The sequence below is a fragment of the Anser cygnoides genome, chromosome 5, assembly GCF_040182565.1.
Source record: "Anser cygnoides isolate HZ-2024a breed goose chromosome 5, Taihu_goose_T2T_genome, whole genome shotgun sequence".
NCBI classification, from domain to species: Eukaryota; Metazoa; Chordata; class Aves; order Anseriformes; family Anatidae; genus Anser; species Anser cygnoides.
The window spans coordinates 33,370,108-33,390,583 of record NC_089877.1 but is presented as its reverse complement, the minus strand read 5'-3'; the positions used below and the strand labels follow the sequence as shown (position 1 = coordinate 33,390,583).

Genomic DNA, 20,476 nt, shown 5'->3' with positions numbered 1-20,476 from the left:
TCGAACGGCGTGGGGGGGGGGTGGGGCGTGGGCGGCGGTTGAGCGCGAGATTCGAAGTGCGGCGGTTGGGGCCGCGGCCGCTATGGCGCTCCCCGCGCTGCAGCGCCTCGAGTCCCTCAAGTACGCGGAGCTCCAGCAGCTCGCCAAGGCCGCCGGCCTCAAGGCCAACCTCCGGGTGAGGCGGGGGGCGCCGCACGGCTGGGGGGGGCCGAGCCGCGGGTGTAGGCGAGGGGCGGCCGGGGGCAGCGCTGAGGGAGCCGGGGGTCACAGCCTAAAGGAGCGGGGGGGGGGAGGTCGGTTGGTGCTCTCCTCAGCTTCGTGAGGCGGGGGGTGCCCCGTGCCTGTCGGCCTTCGAGCGGCGTTTGTGCGGTGCTGTCGTTAATACTATTCAGCTTTCGGTTAGCTCTGAGGTGGTCGGGCAGTAACTCCCTGAAGGTCCCTCCCAGCTGAAGTGTTCCGTTGCTGTTAGTGCTGATTGTACGTGAGGAATGCGTTGTGTGTAGCGTGAGCAAGGCAGGAGCAGCTGCTGCCGAAGCTTGGTGCGATTTTAATTCCTGTTCAGCTGGGCAGCGCTGCTGAAACGTGCTCATTCAGCTGTGAACAGCTAACTTTCTAGAAGGCAGATGGAGCAGAAGAAACCTGGCCAGGGAACCTTGTCTTTGTGTCCTCAGGGAAAATAAATGTTGCGTGTTTAGCTGGCGGTCTTAAGCGTGCTTTTCAATTTGACTGAATTGTAGAATCTTAGATTATCTTGAGTTGGAAGGGACCCCCAAGGAGTATCGAGTTCGGCTCCTGGCTGGAGGAGAACCACCCCAAAATCAGACCACGTGTCTGAGAGTGTTGTCCAAAAAATTCTTGTACTTGGTGGGCTCAGTGCCTTGACCACTGCCCTGGGGAGCCTGTCCTGGTGCCTAACCACCCTCTCAGTGAAGAAGCTTTTCCTGATATCCAGCCTGACCCTCCTCTGTCCCAGCTCCATGCCGTTCCCTCGGGTCCTGTCGCTGTCCCCAGAGAGCAGAGCTCAGCGCCTGCCCCTCTGCCCCCCTTGTGAGGGAGCTGCAGGCTGTCAAGAAGCCTCACCTCAGCCTCCTCTGCTCTGGGTCCAACAAGCCAAGTGACCTCAACTGCTCCTTATACATTTTGCCCTTTAGACCCTTCATCACCTTTGCAGCCCTCCTTTGGATAATCTAATAGTTTTATGTCTTTCTTATATTGTGACACTCAAAACTGTACACAATACTCAAAGTGAGGCTTTGAGTAGAGCCAAAGAGAGAGCAGAGCGAGACAGTTGCTTCCCTCCAAGCATGCCTTAAGCATTTTATTGGATTCAGCAAATATTCCGTTTATTTGCTGGATTGATTTATAGGCACTAGTTGGGTTTATGCAGTTTTTGTTTGATGACTTAATGCAATATTTGGTTCGTTTGTTGTTTTGATTTCTCTCCAGGGAGACAAACTGTTGAAAGCACTGAAGCAACACTTTCAAGGAAGAAAAGAAGAAAATGAAAATATGGTAATAGATGATTAAGCAGCCATTCTTTTTCAGAAAGAAAGATTTAGCTTTGTAACTAGTAGAGCACAGCTTGTAATGAACATTGGTTTTAGTTGATGTGAATAGTAATAAAAAAATACTTCTTTTTAAATAGTGCCTTTAGTTTAATGCACTTGTACTGATAGAAACAGCTGTATGAATACTTGAAGTGGCCTCCCATATGGCTGAAAGCTGGCTGCCTTCCAGCTGTTAATTTAACAATGTATTTTTTAGCCCTTCCACCCATTAAAATTAACAAGGTGTTTTTAGCATCCACACAGAATTATTCCCTGTGAACAGTAATGTTTAAATTCCATTGAACGAATCTTAATTTTGCCTGTTTATCTCCAGACACTAGTCCCTTTCATTTAGGCATGCAAAATGAATTTAAATACTTCTGTGCTGTACTGACTAATCTCAAAGCATTTTATATCTACTACAATTTACTTACGTTGACATTACAAAAGCAATACAACCATGATGTTTACTTTCCATGTATTTTTTTCAATATTTCTGTGAGCTAAATTACTTCATTGCATGTTTTTTTTACTTTTGATTAAAAAAATAAGTTGGTAACCACTTTTTCTAAAACATCTATGTTTAAACTTTTCCTTTATAACTTGCTTCTCTAAAATCATGAGGAAATGGTGTAATCTTAGCTTATTTTTAACTAGCATGGAAGAGTCTCCCACTTATCCCCCCCCTTCCTTATGCATGAACCTTTCTATGGGATAATCTGCACAAACTTGGGAAGGGTTGCAGCGTCATTTGAGTCAGGTTTCAAATATTATGTTTTTTATAGTGTCCGACTGAAAAGAAGTACAGGTTTATTCTGTAGCATTTTAAGTTTGGAAAACAACCAGCTTTGATGTTAAGGAAATTTAGATATTGCTATTTTGCTTATTACTGTGCTACTTAAATGTATACTACTGTTTTCCTCTGTGTGAAATGCCTTTTCCAATAGTAATGTTACAGCTGTCTCTTTGGCGTATCTGATGTATATCAGATATGTTACACATCATGGTACTTTTCTGATACAGGATGCTGAAAGAAGTGCATCTGCTTCCATGAACTCTGATGAATTGAGCTGTCAGAAGGAATTTAAACCCGATCCAGCGTGTTTTGTCACAAAAAGATGTAAAGAAAAGAAAGCAACCAGAAAAAAGAAGAACTCCAGTGAGGAAATTAAAACCAGTGAAGAAACTACAGGGCTCTCTGCTGAGAAAGAGGTGACTTGTATTGCACGGTTTTGTGTGTGTCTGTGTGGATCTCCCCAATAAACAATAAGTGAAACATGCTTGATTCATCCTACTACCATTTTAATAGGTAACATTTGGGTTTTTGTATGCAGATGTACTAGTACTGGTCTTCTGTACTTTATACCACTAATTTAGTATAACTTTACCATGTGCTATTCCATAACGTTAGTCCAAGAAAAGAAATTAAATTCCTCAGAGAGAGATATCATCCCAAACACTGGATGTAGGACTGCTTTCACTGGTTCATCATGGTATTCATCTGAACATTAGACTGCTTGCAGGATTTATCTAAAATAAAGCTATCGGCATTTTTTGATATAGAAAAGATTCACAGAAACTGGATGATTGCCCAAACTTTTTTCTTAAAATTCTCGTTGCTGTCAGTGTGTTTTAATGTAAGTGTGTGTATGTATATATTCGTGGGTTGTATGACTGGTGGAGGAGAGATTTCAGGGTGATATGGGGGTAGAATTATTTTTCTCTAGTATAATGTGCAAGTGGTGGGTGAACTCTGAACTGTGTGAAAAACATAATGGTACCGTTAGAGGGAAATGGGAAAATGAGAGGTGTTAATCTTTCTGCAGCATGTCTAAATAAGCAAAAGCCTATAGTAACCAAAGCTACAGAAATAAAAAGCAACATAGCCAGTGAATTTATTTTTACTTGCAGATAGTTGCACTTTGTCAACAGAGGCAATTTATGCTAAAATGTTAGAACTGTGTGGGTAAAACCTTTCTAATAGAGATCTGTTTGTGCAATAACAGAATAAGTATTTCCTAGGTTAATTCAGGTTGGACTTCAGAAAGTCTCTTGTTCAATCTCCTGCTGAAAGCAGGGTCAGCTATGAAGTTGGGGCTTTATCTAATCCGGTCTTGTAAACCTCTGAGGATGGAGGCTATACAACCTCTCTGGGCAATTTATTCCACTAAACAACTGCTCTTAGAACAAAATCTTTTCCTTATATCCAGTTGTAACAAACCGTTTAAATGAAGTATGCTTAACTGCAGGAACATTCTGAAATGAAAGAAAATGAAGTGCCCCATGGTGAGCATGAAAAGGGACAGATGGTATTCCAAAATGAGGAACCAGTAATTAAAAAGAGAGCTATTGAAAATCCAGGGATGGCTACTGGGGAGAAGGATCAACCAGAGAAGACTTCTATTAAAAGTACTGGAGTGGAACGTGAGTAATAACTTCCATGAAAGTAACTTTAGTCATTCACAGTAATTCAAATACATTTTCTGGTTATTTTGTTGTCTGCAAAGATTTTTTTGTGACATGTCTGGTGATCTGTACCTTTTTGAGGATGCCAGAGAAGAATCTGACATTTTGGCCTGTTTATTTGTTTATCTAACACATTATAAAACAATTCCACAAATTCTGCAATGTAATAGTAGTTCTGCTAATTTTGACTTTGGAAATTTGGACCAATAAAATATTTTCAGTGAAGGCGTTCTTGAAGGTCTGAGTGTATTTAATTCTTGTACTTTGTTTAGGATCTGTGCCTTCTGGAATACCCCTGAGATGCCACTTTTTAAAGGAACTGAGTAGCAAGGAAGGGAGAGCTCCCTTCCTCATGTTTCCTTTTTCTACTCATGAATGGGTTTTGTCACTTCCTTCTCAGGAGTAAAATGGGTATTAAAAGACATAAAGACAACCCTTGTTTGTTCGTTTACGCTGCCAAACATTATCTGAGTGTGTTATGGTGGACCACTTTTGTATCTGGTAGCTCTTTTTAGATCTTCAAACATGATGCTGACAAAATACAGACTCACTTTCCTATTCCTTTGTGCATGCAGCTGACCTGAAGAGGAAATAAATTTTTCTTCCCAATTTTATTTGACAGATTCACAATAATTTTTCAGATACATCCCATTATTTGCTCCTGTTAGACTAGATGTAAATAGTCCTTGAGATGTATTAAGGATAACCTTGCTGTTCCATAGCATTTAAAGGACATTCTTATTGGAGGCCATCTCTAAAGCAGTTTAAAAATTACAAAAATTTCAATTAAGTTTCTTTTAAAAGCAGATGCAATAATATATGTAGAGGATGCTTTGGCTGAAGCAACATTATAATGAATTTCACCCTGACATTTGGCACAGTGCCAGTCTCTTCCCATAACCATAAGTATCCGTATTGCTTTGACCTTTTTTAACAGTAATTTCGGACAGCAAGAGAGCCGTGTAACAGAAAAATGCTATTACTACATTTAGTGAAATTTTCTGTATGTTGGTTTTATGGTGTGTTTATGCTAAAAACCAAACTACAGGCAAGATAAAAAAAAAAAAAGCAGACCTGAGAGCAGAGTTGATCAAAATAACTTAGGTTCTTGCCTCTATATAAGGCAATGGCAGAAAATGGCATCAAAATATGTTTATTTTTACAGGTACAAAAACTTTAAAAATATTTAGAGCTTAATATTTGGATAAAGACCTGTGGGTTGTATTTGTTTACCACAAGCAAAGTTTGCTTGTTAACTCCTCCTGTAAAATACTTTACTACTGAAAGTAATGTCAGGTTATTTTCTGTCAGATTCATTCTGGGTTTGTAGTATGTCATGACATGCTGTTACTCGCATATCATTTAAAAAGTTTTTGAGAGTCTTAGGACATACCTATTCCAATTGAGATTGTGATTTCTAAAAACCTAAAGCTGCTTTGAGGAGATAAGATATATTTTAGAACAAAGGTTTTAAAGAGGGTTTTAATGACATTAAAGTATTTTCCAGTAGTTCTAATCATTTTGTCTAATCTTATTGTGCCAGGTGATATTCATCCTGCGGGAGGGAAGATCCCTTTGTATGTAGGCCGTGCATCTAGGTCTGGGAAAACAGGAATGAAAGCTACTACACCGAGTAAGAGAATCTACCACCTTTGTAAATAGAACGCATTGTCTCTGCATGAAGGGAGACTCGACTTACAGGTTTTACAAACCAGACTTCCATTTTTTGCTTGAACCAAGAGACCACCTTCTCTTTAAAAAGCAAACAAATGAAAATGTCAAAAGGTTACACTGAGGAACAGCTTCCCACCTGTAAATTCATAGTAGTAAATGAATTAAGTATAGGTTGTAAAACTGGCTTATGGAGTACTTTGGTATCTTCTGGATGTTATACTTGCATTCACAGTTTTCATAACAAAGAGTAGGAAGACATGCTATGACTCCTGCACGTTTAGTTTTCATTTTATAGTAATATCACAACTGTAGTATTTATAAGTTAGCTCACTTTCATTACTTCATAAAACACGTTCACTTAAAATGTTTCCATTACTAGAAAATGGAAGCTTTGGGTTTTCTTCCTTCTTTCTAGAGTTCTCTAGAGCAGGTACCATGTACCTATGTAGTTGAAGTAGATGCTGTTTGTACTGTTTAGGTACCTGTGGGTACACAGACTTAGAGGGATACTTTTTTGGGGGGGGATTGTAAGTACAAGTGTTGCAAACTTTTTTTCTGTTAGGTAGGAAGTTTCCTTAGGAGCTTGTCAGATGCATGACTTCTTATTTTTGGAACTTCTTAGACTTTAAAAAGTTGCATGAGGCTCACTTCAAGAAAATGGAGTCTATTGCTGACTACATTGAGAGGAAGAAAAAAATGATTGAAAACTGCAGCAGTTCACTCAATGAAGTCAAGGTAAGTGCTATCACAGGACAGACATCCATCGGTCCTGTGTTTATTTCCACAAAATCTCTCTGTAAAAATTCCTTCAGGCTCTCTAGAGCAGTAAGAAGCTGGTTTTGTATACGTGTGATGGAATATCGCAGCATCGGTGAGACTTGAACTGGAGTCCTGTATTAATAGTTCTATATACTTATTTGCATATAAGTTCTGTAGCTATGTTTTTAATATTAAAGTTGTATATTAATGGTGTATGGTTATAAATGGTTGTAGAAACCAATAAACAACTTGTCAGTTTTGAGTAAAAATAACTGCCACAATTACTTCTGTGAAGGATCTCCTGGAACTTTTGTTAACAAGTGTCTGAATTGCTGCAGAACTAAAGGGGATGGATGGTTCTTCAAAAAGCAGGGATTAAACGCTGTGTTTTTGTGCCTTAAAGAGCCTTTGTGCAATGTCTACCTACAACTCATTTAAAATACATCTAATGTATGTTGCTTTCAATGTTCCTGATTCTCGACTCTTACACATGTGAAAACTGCAAAGGGGCCTCTTCCAGGGTGTGGCAGATACTATAAGAGCAATTGCAATGTATCAATGAATGTCAGCGTATATATCAAAATGTAACACCAAAATTCCTGAAAGTTGCGTTTCTCTTTTCTGTGGCATATGGTGTATGCTTAATGCGTGCTTCAGACAAATTATTTTTGGCAGGTGCTGGCCAAAAAATCTAATCATTTAAGGGCATCAGAAAAAGGCCTTCCACATAGCAATTCTAAGGTATATGTTTTCATATCACTTTAATAATATAAAAAACTGTGTGTAAAATGTTTTTCCCTTTCCTACCCTTCCCCCTTTAAAAACATAAGAGACTGCATGCTTCTGATTCATTGTGTATTTTCCCTTCCTCTTAGATACATTTATGACTAAACTTTTAGTGAAGTATATTAATTCGTGATTTGCTTTTCCCTAGAAACATACTGCTGGCAAAACGTTTTTATTCAGCCCAAATCCAGAAAGAGGTAGATTGTCTGCCACCTGCACTCCCAGTAACCTCCGACGCTCACCACGCAGTTTGCTGAACACTGCAAGTCAAAGTATTTTATCTAGGAAATCTTCATTTAATCCTTCAGTCCTCTCCACAACCAAAATGAATGTCAGGTAAAAAGAACAAACCAAAGCTAACAGTGAGCAATTTGATATGATACGCTTAAAATAATAAACATTGACTGTGATTTGACTACTATATTTTTGTTCCAAACATGACCTACACAAGGTTAATTCTGATTTCTACCTTTCAACCTAACTTTAGGGCTGGTTTAAGCTTTACTATACTAATATTATTTTGATTCTTCATCTTGATACCTGATTGTAGAAGAATTTTGCCTCTTTCAGCTTTCATTTTGCTACGCCAACCAAGCTGAATTATTTTTCTTCTCTTACTGTGTAGGTATTCCATTTTGTCAGGCAACTTAATAGTCTCTCTTATATAGGAATTGATACATCTTTGGAATGACTTAGCCAAAACTGTATGCAGTATCACAGATGAGTCTTGCAATGGACTCATTGGGGATCTTTTGGGTGCTCTTTGTGTCTGTCCACTTATCAGAGTAGGGCCTCATCTTGTAATCAACTAATATAAGCAGATTGCTTCTAGCACATGGGAACCAAACTGACACCAGGAAGTCATGATGGATTGCTAAATGAATGAGCTCATACTTGATGCTATTAAACCTGATCTAATTTCCTTTTAAAACATAATGCACACTTCATTATTCCTACACAGTAATCTAATACACAATTATGTTAATGTCTCCTGAATTTTTGTTATCAGTAAACTTTATTAGCTTATTACTAATTTTTCTGGAGTCTTGAACAAAAAAAATAAGGAATTGAAAGTATAGTCCTTAATGGTACCCTATTGGTAAATGTTCTTTTACCCGTTTTCTCTCAGTGAAAGTCATTCTATTTACTATTTTCTTTGCCAGTTACCAACTGTTTGACTAATGCCAGCTTTCTCCCACTTACCTGACTTTTCACGCTAGCTGAAGTTCAGATTTAGACATTCTAAATTTTACCCTTGTCCTTCTTACCCTGCTAATAGTATCAGGTTAATCTTGTCTCTGTTGCATTACTTTGCATTTTTCTGATAACACTTAATTTTTAACACTTTTGTGCCAAGTTTATAGTTGCTGGAACACTTTTTTTGTCTCTGAAGAAAGGATTTTTTCTTTTTTCTGCCCTGTGTGTCAGTACAACTAATAACTAATATAAATAACTATGAGACTTGTAATCTTTGCATGCTAGTTCTTTTGCTGCTCAGAGACCAAGGTTGAGAGTCCCTTGCAATATCGACTTCATTCTTGCTGGCTTTGTTTCTATTTTGTATGTGACAATTTTGATTTCCGTGCTTTCCTTCTATTAATCCAATCTTGTTAACTCTGTTGAAAAATGATACAGCGTAATCATCAAATGAAAATAATATTCTATCTTTTAGTAATTGCATACTTTTTTCCACTGCAGCCCTACTTGATTCTTAACATTATGTAAAATGAATCAGTGCTTTCAGAATTTACTTCCATTTCGTTTGTCCAAAAATGTGCTGAGCTAGATCTTACAAGCTGCACTTCATTCATAAACTTCCTAGCCCTCAAAATGTAGGTCTTAATAATAAACTTGCTGCTTTTTCCATATCTTGCAGGCTTTCAGCTCAGTAACATTATAGATAAGACTTATTAATTCATGCAAGCTTTTGAATTTTGTTTCACATGCTCACACATTAAAAAGTGTGTGAGTATTTACACACACAGCACACACACGTGTCTTGGTATACAGGTAGTTTGAGTTTTGACTAGAATTTCCATTCTCTCCTCATGGATCTAGAGTTCTGTTTAGTTATTTTTTTAACTTCTGAATTTGAAAACTTAAATTAATAATGTTTATAAATCATAATCTTTTACTAAAGAATCTAAAGATTAAGTAAGCTGCATAGGTTGGTAAAGAAATCTACTAGCTTATTGCACCCAAATACTTTTTCTCTCCAAAACAACAGTTAGCTCTTTAACAGCTGTAAGTAACAGGAAGAATTTTAATGTTGGATCACAAGCTGAAAATTGTCAGCAAAGGTATTTTTAGTGTAATTTGTGTTAGCTGTGAAAATTTTATATACAGAAAAACTTCCAACATATAAAATACAATTTTTGCTCCTTTTGTGTTCTGTAACATGGCTTACTTTCCTTGTAGGTGACTTATTTTTGTCCTTTATGTTTCTAATAACTTTCAGGTTCTCAGAAGCCACAAAAGATAACGAGCATAAGCGCTCTCTTACCAAGACTCCATCTAGAATGTCTCCATACTTAGAGTTCTGCACACCTGACAGCCAGAAGAGCTGCAAACTGTTAAGTAGGAAAGACAGCAAGAAGGATACAAGAAATAATGATCTGGCTGCATCAAAGGGTAAAGTGGATGGCAAATTTTTTTTGCATCAAGACTTATTTGTACTGAATGGTTATATAATTCTTATAACTCAAGATAATGTAGGCCCATGTTTTAATTTCAATCTTTAATTTATGCCTGATTCTTTAGAAACTGCAGCAGTTTATTTCCTTCAGTTTCCAGTATTTAAATTAAAATGTTTAGCTGCTAAAATCTAAATAGGCAGTAAGCATAAAGACTCTGAATACCTAGCTACCTACACAAAAGCCTGTGGGGGACAGAAAAAGTTCTGGACCTTTATGGATTGCATAGGAAAAGGTTGACATAACTCATACGGGGAGATTCCTGCAGCGGGAGGTGTTGCTGATGCCTTCTCAGAGGTCTCATTCTCCTTGTGGGATGGGTGTGCACCAGTTATCTAGCTGTGTTTTAGGACAACCTGGTATTATCAGCCTCAGCAACCCTAGTTAAGTCAGGATTCAAAACCCTGTATGTAGGAAAGTGGAATTCTTCTGATCATTAGTAATCTGCACCACCACAGCTCTGCTAGCAGTTGATATCCTGGCATCACCAGGTACATCAACTCCAAGTTCTTGACCTATGCTACCTATCTTGCTGTATGACAATTTTGGTATTTTTTGGGGTGGCAGGTGGGGGTTCCACTGCTGATCTGAAGCTGATATGTTCCACAAGAATACTTTTTTAAATATGAAAATCCATTTGCTTCCAAATAAGTGTACAGAGACTAGGAAACCAATCAATTTGCTCTGAAGGACTGGAAACATACATGGATCTATATCTGGGATTGTTTGGTCATGTTAAAGTCTCTTGTAGTATCCCAATTCTTCTTGTAAAAGCCATGATTTGTATCGCAAAAGAATATGAATAAGCTCAGGAAAAAAACTGTTGCCAGTGTCCTTTATCCTTAAAAGCAGATAAGGGCAAGACTTACAGAAACTTACTTCTAAGATATGGTCTGGGGTTATGGTTTAAGACACAAAAGGTACTGCCTTAAAAGGCACTGGGCTCAAAAATAACATCTTAAATCGTAACTTAAACTAAAGTTGCATAAAATCATGTAACTTGAAAAATCACGCAACTTGAACAGTGTGTTTACATAAGCCATATAACATGCACCTCTGATACAGAAGTAAGCAGTTTATGACAAACTTGTAAGCAAAGTGGCAAGAAAGACAAAAATGGTGTGCGTCCTCCTTAGAGCAGTCAGGTATTTGATGACTGATAGCAACATGGAGTTTTCTCCCACGTGGACCTCACACAAAGGCTTCGTGCGCTGCCTTGTAATTGAGTCACTTACTTACCTATGGTTGTAGACTGTTCCTCTTGCATCTACAGTGAGCAGTTACTATTGAGAACATACCGTTAAGTATTTCACATGCTTTTGAATGTATTTCAATGAAATCTCAGATGAATGTAAGCTTCGGTGTGATCAGTGAATCTGGGCTTTACAGACTAGCTTGAGAACCACTAAATCCGTCTTGAGATTGAACAGATCTGTTGCTTGCCAGGATGCTATTTAAAAACAGAGCAAAAAGGTTAATATTTCACAACTCTTGCTCTCGCTGGATCTGAAAGCTCCCTATGTCCAGTAAGCTGTATCTGTACGATATTGTCTTCAGTGGTAGCAGAAGGTGGCATTTAATGGCTCTTTGTTCTTCAGAGTTGTACCGTGGTCCTCAATTATCTATTTACATATAAAGTTGGAAAGTATGTTCTTACTACACTTAATAAGTACAACATTTTGATGCCTTTTGTAGTTGTTACCCCCTTCAAGTTTGCAGCTCACTCTGCAGAGCCCACAAGCACAAAGAAGACATTTGATCTCAAAGCAAGTCTCTCAAGGCCACTTCGTTATCAACCACATAAAGGTACAGTGATCCTTTATTGGTCATATCACTTACTAAAATGCTCAGAAAATAAAGCACTGAGCCACTTTGCTATATCATGTTGTGTATTAAGTCATCTCTTGTTTATTTTCCCTGTCCCTTTTTCTTGAGATTTCCAAGTAGTTTGTGGGCTGTTGTTAAATTTCTACATGATGCATGCTTTAAGAACCTCACTACTGAAAAACGTCTTTATGAACAAAATCCCATGAATACAGGAATAAACTTCCATGTATTGCACTGAATATATGTATGTACAAGGAATTTGAGATAAAAACCTTATTGTGTAAAGGATTGGTTCTTTATTAAAAGTGCACATTTGTGGGAGAAGCAAAGCATCTGAAATGTTCTTTGTGTAATTACTGTTACCTGGAAAACTACCCATAAGAAATGGGCTGGGGAAAATAATAATACAACTGAAGAGGCATTTTGTCTCACAGGCAGCCAGCAAAGAACAAGCTAGCTAGTATAAAATTCACAATAAGTTAAGCACATAAGTACTAAACTGTAGTAATTCTGTCTTTGCCTCTGACTTGTAGGACGATTAAAACCTTGGGGAGAAAGTAAAGAAAATACTGCCATAAATAAGTCTGTCAGTAGGAACATCTCTTCACGTAAGAAAGATTACAAACAGCCACATCTCCAGACAAGGTTAGTACAACATTAGCTCTTTATGAATAGTGTTATTTAAAATAATGTGATAGTTCACTTTTTTTTAGTATTAACTTGCACAGTTCACAAAAGAATACTTCTGTATTCACTTTGGCCTCCAATACCTGTCCAGTATCACAAAGGCCAAAAAAGATGCAACTGTGAATCTGATAGATTTTTATTCTATGAGCTTCCAATTCTAGCATTTGGATACTTGCCTTCATCTCAAAAGAAAATGAATATTGACAAGTTGTTACCTTGAATGTTAGACCTGTACATCTAAGCAGAAGTACTTGTCTGTTTAGATTTGATTCAAAATGGAACTGTTCTCTTTGTGCATGGCTAATGCAGCACATTGTTAAATAGATGTCAAACCTTGGTCACCTTCATATTCCTTACGTTGCTTGTGTCTCTGCCTTTAACATAATTTGATATGGTCTCTTTCCTTTTTTTCCTTTAGGGAAGAAAGGCGGGAGAAGCACGAGCAGGAGAGAAAAAAGAAGAAGGCTCAGGTTCTTGGAAACCGTAGAGGATTATCTGTAGGTTAAAAAGAATCAGAAATAGCCAGGATCTGACTGTAAATACTGTCCCTCTCATGTAAATATTTGTACTGTCTGTACTTTAGAGTATAGGTCAGGTTGCTTATTAGTTAGTAGAATCCAGAGAGCTTTGAATGGGACCTTATAATGCATCTGAGCGTAAAGTTTTCATGATCAACTTCTCCAATGAGATGAGAGTTCTAACCTTTTAGTACCTTAGAACTTAGTAATACTCTAATTTAAATAACTCCCTTAACTAAAAAGTGTTAAAGCAGAAAATCTAACTGGAAAAGAGATGCTCAAGGAGCCTCCTTGTGACTCAGTATAGACTTCTCCACCAGGACGCATTTATTAGCCACTGGAGTGCATGCTTTAAATTGCAAATGTTAAAATGTTCCACTGGTAAATTGAAGGAGATATCTGCACGCCCTGTTCTCCAAATCAATCTTTAAATCCTATAGCAACTGGTAGAGCCAATTGTTCTGTATTCCTAACTGCAGCTCTGTGAAATAGCAGGGAATTTCCAGAAGAAAAAGTATTCATGCTTTCTGGAAAGCTACAAAGCTTACAGCATAGCATAATTGTGAAATACCCTTTTTTAAAAAAGGATTGCAATTGAAAAGTGGCTTTACAAGTTAACAGCTCCATGCTTTGAACAGTTAAGTTTGGTTTTGTTCCTTTCTATGGTAAATAGCAGATGTTATTTTTCTTGTTTTCTGCGATGCTTAAAGGATGTTAATGTAGTGCTGAAGAATGCTCAATGCCTTATATTCAAAAACTGTTACTTAAAAAAAAAAAAAGCTGTCTGGATTTGTTGTGGATGAAACAGTGACTGGAAAGGTAATGTAGCAGTTGTAATCTCAGCTATTCTAGTGAGCAAATACTTAAATGAATTTAGTATTGTCATTAAATGCTGAAATGTCAAGCTCTTTTTTTATAAAGTTAATGGGGAAAATAAATATTTTGTACATATCTTGCTAGTTATATGATCTGTGTATAACTACCTCCTTTATGTAGCATGCTTTGTTCAAATTTCTATTTATTACTCAGTGTCTCTTTCTGTAAGTGACTAGTTTTTCTTACTGATTTGCCTGCCTACCCCTTCTTGAATGCATGTGTCTGATACCTTTAGAAAGGATAAATATTACCACTCTTCTGCTCTTAAATGATCTAATTCTCTGCAAAAGGAAAAGGATAGTACAAGACAACTTCAGCTTGCATATTTGTGGTCTTCCACATACACTATAGCTATATTTAGTATTTTTAAGGTACATTTAAGTAACAAGGAAACTCTGAAGGATGTCAAAGCTTTGATTAGGCTGTTTGTGACATCTGAAACAACGATTCAGCAATTGTTCTTTGAGAGTGTTTAAGTTATTGAAAACCAGACTTCTCAAAAAAAATCTTACAATATACATCAGAAAAACATCTGCTCTCACCCACTGCCTACTCCCCAGTACCTACACCCAGTAATGGTGCTAATTAAGCTGAGGTATGAGTTTTCAGGCAACAAACACTAACAGGGGCTTCACCTCAAACCACCATTGGAGTTTTCAGTGTTGTAGAGCTCAAGGCATAAGGCTATTGTCAACAGCTCTAAAATAAGAGCTAAATCCAGTTCATAGCTCCTGTTTCAATCTTGGCAGTGGCAGCAGCTTTTTCTTTTTTTAGTTCTTCACAGGAGCCACAAGCTAAAGGTTGAAATACTTTTGGTCCTGCTCTCTAAGTTTCAGAGATGGCACCATCCTTTAACCACTGTTTTTCACTGTATGAATTCCCAGCATATTTTTAAACTGGAAAAACTATACAGTTGTAATAAAACTAGACAGTTGTAAAATACTTGGGTCTATAAACAATGTAATATAAAATGAAATTGTTGTGTACTGAGAAACAACAATGCATTCATGAAATTTTTATTTCCGTAAAGGTCAGGACAGAAGTCAAAACTCAGCCAGTCAATAGTTACTACTCTGTAAACATGTATCGCAGCTCCCCTCAGGCTGTGTACGTGCAGTCTCATGGATTCTGTATTTGGCAGCTTAAAGATACCAACAGTTTTAGTCTAGTCAGAATAATACAGTCGATGCTTCATGCACTTTTTAATGTTCCAATAGAATCTTCACGTTGTTAGAACCCACACTTGAAGTATTCTATAAAAATTAACTTGGCAGCTGAAGAATGTTCCAAAGGACACGACCAATTTAAATCTGAGGATTCCTGTCATATATTTCATAGGCGAATTCTTCTGTATGAGCTCTATCATTTAGCAAGCCAATAAAATCAATCTCCAGCTGGAATGGACCATCTACTTTATCTCCCAGGGTGAATCCGAGGGTACTAACCTAGAAGATACATATATTAGAGTCCTGTTTAAAATAACATTCCAATTGAACAGTTATCTGCTACTTGCAGGTTTTACAGTTTGCAGCCATTCATTTAGTATTTGTTCAAAATGAGGCAGTATTTCTAAAGCTGTGAATGCTTCACCTACCACATTTTCAATACAGACTCCCACTGGGAAGCTATTTCACATTTGCTTTTCTACCACGATGTTGAACTGTGTATTACAAATGGTCTGAGCCTAGAGCAACATTGACTTTCATCCTTTAAGATTGCACAGTGCCAGTTTTGTCACAATTAGGTGTGCAAACATTTTCATCATGTCTGTTACAGTTCTAATGTGACCAGGAAACAAAAATAAATGTAACAAAAGATGGAACTTTCATTCTAGAGCAAGTCATAGACTTGGTGCATTGTGAAAGTGCACCAAAACAGACATTTTAAAACATATGAAGCTTTGTTTCTGAGTTTTATATTTCAGTAAGTGACATAGACACATTATTCTGAATGGGAAAATGTTCTTAAATAGAATACCCCTCGTTCCTTCCCCACTGCTATGCTAGTAAAAACAACCAACCATCACCACTCTCTTATTCCAACTATATTAATAAACTCCATAAAATCCCTGGGGCTCAGGCATGTTTCCCGTTAGCCTACGCCTGAAAGCTTTCTCAGCTCTTGTATGTCACCAATCATCTTTCAGAGACTCCAGCATTATCACTTCTCAAAACAAGCTGGGTAACGAGTGGTGAGTCACCTATTAAGCCCTCAGTACCCCTAAACTCTGCTAAAAGCGCAGCTCTGATCTGTACCCACAGTTATAAGGACTGCTGTACATGCAGAAAAATAATGCCTGGGATGTGTCAGATTAAAGTTGAATAACCGTAGGCTGAGAATTGAGGATAAACGTACATTACAAACATGCTAAATAAGTAAAAGAGCAATGCTGAAGTGATTAAATGGATCACTTCATCACTCCTCTCAGACTGATCTAGGGTTTCAACTACTTTATCTCCCCCAGAAGCAAGCTATACAGTCAGGCCATTGGCTTATGAAGCCTGCAGAGGTTTTAAAACTATATCTTTCTGGTTCATATTATTATGGATTATTAGAGGAGTCACCTAAACTCTATGTTCTGAAGAATTTAACCCGTTGTAAGCCCTAGATACATTGTCTATGATATAAGCTTGCTTTTAATGTTTTTGGCAGTACTGTGCCAACTTGTACGTTATATTTCTCAGCCATCACTTTGATCATTTTCAAAAAAAAATATTTTTGAACGGCCAATTAAGTTGTGAGTTGTTTCTTGGTTATCTAAGTATCTTAAAAATATCTTTGGAGCTACTTTGAAGTAAATTGACACTGCAATCACAAAGTAGGATAATTTAAATGTAAAAGGTAAGCACACAAGAATAAGTACCTTATAACAGGAAGAGACCCCTCAATTTTAAATTCACTAAAATTAAATACCCCAAGGATTTCCAAGTCATTTAAATAATGACAAGTATTCATAGAAAGTAAATTTCAGACCGTTTAAGCCTACAGAAAACTTGCCTTGTCTAACCAGATAGGATGCTGGTTATCCTGGACTCTTCCTCGACTGGAGAGAAAGAATTTGGAGAATGGAATCTGACAGAAAAAAAAACAAACAAAAAAAACAGACTTCAGTGTCACTAGTATACAAAATAAAAGCTTAAGAAAAAAAAGTCTGCCTTAGTATATGAAGTCATGCTACATTTGGTACCAGCACTGTTCAGGTCCGTACAAGTGGTACAGAGAAGCTCATGAGCTTACCCTTATTTCTTCCCAGTATGGCCCTCCTCGGGTGAACATGAAGTAGTTGTACAGATCGTCCTTGTGATGAGAGAAGTAAGGGTCTGTATAAATGTTTACCATCCAAGGTCTGCCATCACCACGGACGCGTAAATGCAGACTGTTGAAGTTTGACCAGTCGTAATACTTCTTCCTAGCAAAAGATCCCTACAAATTATTAATAAACAGAATTATTCCTCCTTCATACTTGAAGGGAAATTTCCATTACAAAGAACAGTGCTACTGCTTTGATCGCTGCCCTTGTTCTCGCTGTAAATACTATCTCCTGTGACACAGTGGAAATGAGGTTTCTCTTTGCCTCGTAACTATCAGAAATGAGATCTCTTTCCTCGGACCAAATTCCCTACCAGGCACACACACACAAATGCTACAATGGCAGATCAGGCCTGTAGTTCATTACGTTTAATATTCTGCGGTCAGTACTAGGCTATTCAGAGGAGGTTACAACAAATTGCATATATGGGATAATTTATCCCCTGTGGTAACTTCCCTTACTAAAGACTGACGTGAACACTGAAAGCATTTATATGCTTTCCAACACTTTTTGTCATTAACTGTGCATAATGATCAGATTACAAGCATATTGAATCTTCAAGTGCATTTTTTCCAAAGATTTCCGAAGCCCCGACGTTGTGATTTGCACATGGGCAGACCAAATAACCTTCAGAGTCACACTGAGGTCATTGGAGCAAGAGGGGGTTGCCAGGGCTATTCTTGACCAGAACTGCTCAAACCAAGTCAAAATTAGCACCAAAAATCCAGAAGTTTCCCCTTTACAGCACTACTACGGTTACCTATTAACCTTCTACGCACTCATCTTGTAAGTCACAGGATCAGTAGATAATCAATTTATGGCTTTGCCAGTTTTGAGCATTTTTACTTAAAGAAAGTAAAGTCTTTTTATTTATGTTTTCAGCATCTAATCTCAACCTGTGTTATAAAGATGGACACTTCACTACCCCAGTTAGGAAACGAACATTTGAGTCACGTTTGCACAAGTTAGTAGCAATCTTGGGAACTCCAGTGAGATTCAACCCCCGGTTCCATTCCCCTGACCTGGTGTCACCAATGTAGCCTGTGTTCCTCTGCCTCTCATTTGCCCATTGATTTTGCTTGCTTAAGTTCTCTGCTATCCAAGTTGCAAACAACAGAACAGTCTAAAAAGGTATTTTTTAACACACTGAGTCGAAGTGTTGTTTTGCTTTTTGAAGATGTTTAAATACAAGGAAAGAAAAAAGCAGTACCAATAGTAAGCACACCCATTTATAGTTCTGATTTGCTCTATTTAGATCTATCAAATATTTGTCTCACTTTTTCTGATACACGGTAGGAGTCAGACCTTTAAACCATACATTTCAAAGCATTATTTTCTGTACCTATAAGGAAGAAAAATGATGAGCTCATTCACTGAGACCAAGTTTGATGAATAGGCCAAGTTAAAGCCCAGAAAATTTGCCCTTACAACACATTCAATTAACTTCCAATTTAGAGAGACTCATCTATTTTAATTGTACCAATTTTAGATCTAAAGGTTCATTACAGATCCTTCATTTGTAAGGAGGCAGCAAACAGGGCTGTCTTAATGATGTTCTATTGTACATTAGCAAATGATCAAACGTATTATTCCTTTTCTAAGAAACGAGAACAAAATCTGGGTAAAAGTTGAAGTTACTGCCAAGTCAAAGGACACAGCAGCAATCACATCTGAGAAGGAATGTCTAATATTCCTGAAGGTGATCAGTTACAACCGCAGTAAACAACAAATCACACAAAAATGCTCTCTGATTAAACAACAGCTGCTATGATATCATGAAGCCGCACTTACCACTGGTGGTTTGGCTCTCATGCTACAATATCCACTGTATTTTGTCTCCCCATCGCGAGGTACTTCGGTATTGAGAGTTCCATACAGCAGAGCAGCCTGGTTATTCCTACCCAGTTTTAGGTAAACTTCACTTTTCCCTCCAATCTCTACATCAGAGGAAACAACCCATTTATTTAAATCTTCCTGGCTCCGAAACTCCCACATCACCTTTGTCTGCTGCAACAGGTACTGATCAAACTGACGGCCTTCAGGTCCTCTTAAGTGTTCTTCGGTCTCCTTCTTCAGCAAGCTTAGCTGAGTCTTTAAGGCATCGATGCCCTTCTTAAAACTGAAATCAATCTTTTGCCAAGACGGCGTTTTCTCGGGCTGTGATCCTGGCCTCCTGTAACTGCTATACAATTTTGACGTGGAATCAGCGAGGAGAAATCCAAGCAAGGGGTGCAAAACTTTGTGCCTGCAGCATCTGCCACGTAAGCCAGCGCTGCTCAGCACCGTAACAGTCAGAGCCATCGTGGTAGAGCTGCAGGATGCACTCCCAGTGAGGCAATGAACGGGTCTGAAATCAATTCATCAAGAAAATCGGTATCCAGAGCTATCTGTAGTTACTGTAGTTTATCTTCACCTTTAAATGAAAAGGAGAAAAGATAAAAATTAGAGTTTTACAAGCATCGTATATTAATTTTTTAAATGAAGCTTTGAAAAAAATCTCTGCACCGCTGCTGGTCGGAGCAGCTACAGCACACCGTTACTCTCTGATTCATAGCGGAGAGCCTCAGCGCCCAGTAATCCACTGGAGGGAGGCTATTTATTACCTCTTGCTCGCAAGATTGGGCAGGCTGGTTTGGGATTCCTTCTGTGGCAAACCAAACCACGTCAAACCAGCTCACCTTCTCTGAGCTCTTAAGGACGAAATCATTCAAAAAGAAAGAAAACCACTGAAAGCTGCAGGCGTGCCGCATCGGACCGTTTAGGTTTTTCAGCCCCTCCAGGGATCGTTAATTGTCCCCCCGGTCTTGTCCCTGCTCCTCTCACTCACAAGCCCTCAGCCCGAGCCCGCGGTTAATCCTCGCTCCCAGGCCCCCGGCAGGTCGCTCCTCTTCCTTCCCCACCTCTTGCTCCCCGCTGTCGTCGCGCACACCTCCTCCCCGCTCTCCGTCGCGACAGGAGCCGACAGAGCAGAGCCCAGCAGGCCGTGCACACCTCCCGCCCGTCCCGGCTCCGGCAGCGGCTCGGCGCGGCCGCCTCACTCCTTCCGGGTCAGGCCCCGCTGCCCCCGTGCGGGCGGGGCGGGGCAGGCGGCGGGGCCCGGGTCCCCCAGCGTCGTGCTCCTCAGCACCGCCGCCGGGAGCGAGCCCCCGAGCCGCGGGTCCCGCCCCCGGCCTCTCCCCGCAGCCCCAGGGGCTGGGACCGGCGGCAGAGCGCGGGGCGCCGCCCGCCCCCTCCTCCCCTCGCCTCCCCTCAGCCGTCCCGTCCCGTCCCGTCCCGTCCCGTCCCGTCCCGTCCCCCCCCCGCGGGCGGCGGCCGCCCCTCCCCGCTTCCCGC

General features: G+C 39.2%; 2 protein-coding genes across 4 annotated transcripts; one reads left to right on the top strand and one right to left on the bottom strand.

Annotated features, from left to right (window-relative positions):
- Nucleotides 1–17: 17 nt before the first annotated feature.
- NUSAP1 (nucleolar and spindle associated protein 1) lies at nt 18–13,908 on the top strand. Of its 2 annotated transcripts, XM_048065093.2 has the most exons (12): nt 18–175; nt 1,447–1,512; nt 2,571–2,759; nt 3,797–3,971; nt 5,557–5,646; nt 6,310–6,422; nt 7,122–7,187; nt 7,381–7,568; nt 9,691–9,863; nt 11,621–11,731; nt 12,286–12,397; nt 12,858–13,908. In XM_048065093.2, exons 1-12 carry the CDS (start codon nt 83–85, stop codon nt 12,943–12,945), a joined length of 1,464 nt encoding a protein of 487 aa, XP_047921050.1. In that variant the 5' UTR covers nt 18–82; the 3' UTR covers nt 12,946–13,908. The 2 variants fall into 2 exon arrangements, with proteins under 2 accessions (XP_047921050.1, XP_047921051.1); XM_048065094.2 differs by lacking the exon at nt 7,122–7,187.
- A 925-nt stretch (nt 13,909–14,833) lies between these two features.
- On the bottom strand, nt 14,834–20,391 carry NDUFAF1 (NADH:ubiquinone oxidoreductase complex assembly factor 1). Of its 2 annotated transcripts, none has more exons than XM_013192523.3 (5): nt 20,044–20,391; nt 18,935–19,556; nt 17,071–17,256; nt 16,831–16,905; nt 14,834–15,278 (listed from the first exon to the last, which is right to left on the bottom strand). In XM_013192523.3, the coding sequence occupies exons 2-5, from the start codon at nt 19,442–19,444 to the stop codon at nt 15,138–15,140; spliced, it is 912 nt and encodes a 303-aa protein (XP_013047977.1). In that variant the 5' UTR covers nt 19,445–19,556; nt 20,044–20,391; the 3' UTR covers nt 14,834–15,137. The 2 variants fall into 2 exon arrangements, with proteins under 2 accessions (XP_013047977.1, XP_047921052.1); XM_048065095.2 differs by lacking the exon at nt 20,044–20,391 and adding an exon at nt 19,971–19,989.
- Between the last annotated feature and the right edge of the window lie 85 nt (nt 20,392–20,476).

Bases quoted from the DNA above. Each gene is read 5' to 3' on its own strand.
- NUSAP1 (XM_048065093.2), top strand. From the start codon at position 83: ATGGCGCTCCCCGCGCTGCAGCGCCTCGAGTCCCTCAAGTACGCGGAG. The intron at 1,513-2,570 runs GTAATAGATGAT...TTTCTGATACAG, and splicing joins AAGAAGAAAATGAAAATATG to GATGCTGAAAGAAGTGCATC. The intron at 9,864-11,620 runs GTAAAGTGGATG...TGCCTTTTGTAG, and splicing joins TGATCTGGCTGCATCAAAGG to TTGTTACCCCCTTCAAGTTT.
- NDUFAF1 (XM_013192523.3), bottom strand. From the start codon at position 19,444: ATGGCTCTGACTGTTACGGTGCTGAGCAGCGCTGGCTTACGTGGCAGA. The intron at 16,906-17,070 runs GTAAGCTCATGA...TTTTTCTGTCAG, and splicing joins CATACTGGGAAGAAATAAGG to ATTCCATTCTCCAAATTCTT. The intron at 15,279-16,830 runs GCAAGTTTTCTG...TGTATCTTCTAG, and splicing joins ATCCTATCTGGTTAGACAAG to GTTAGTACCCTCGGATTCAC.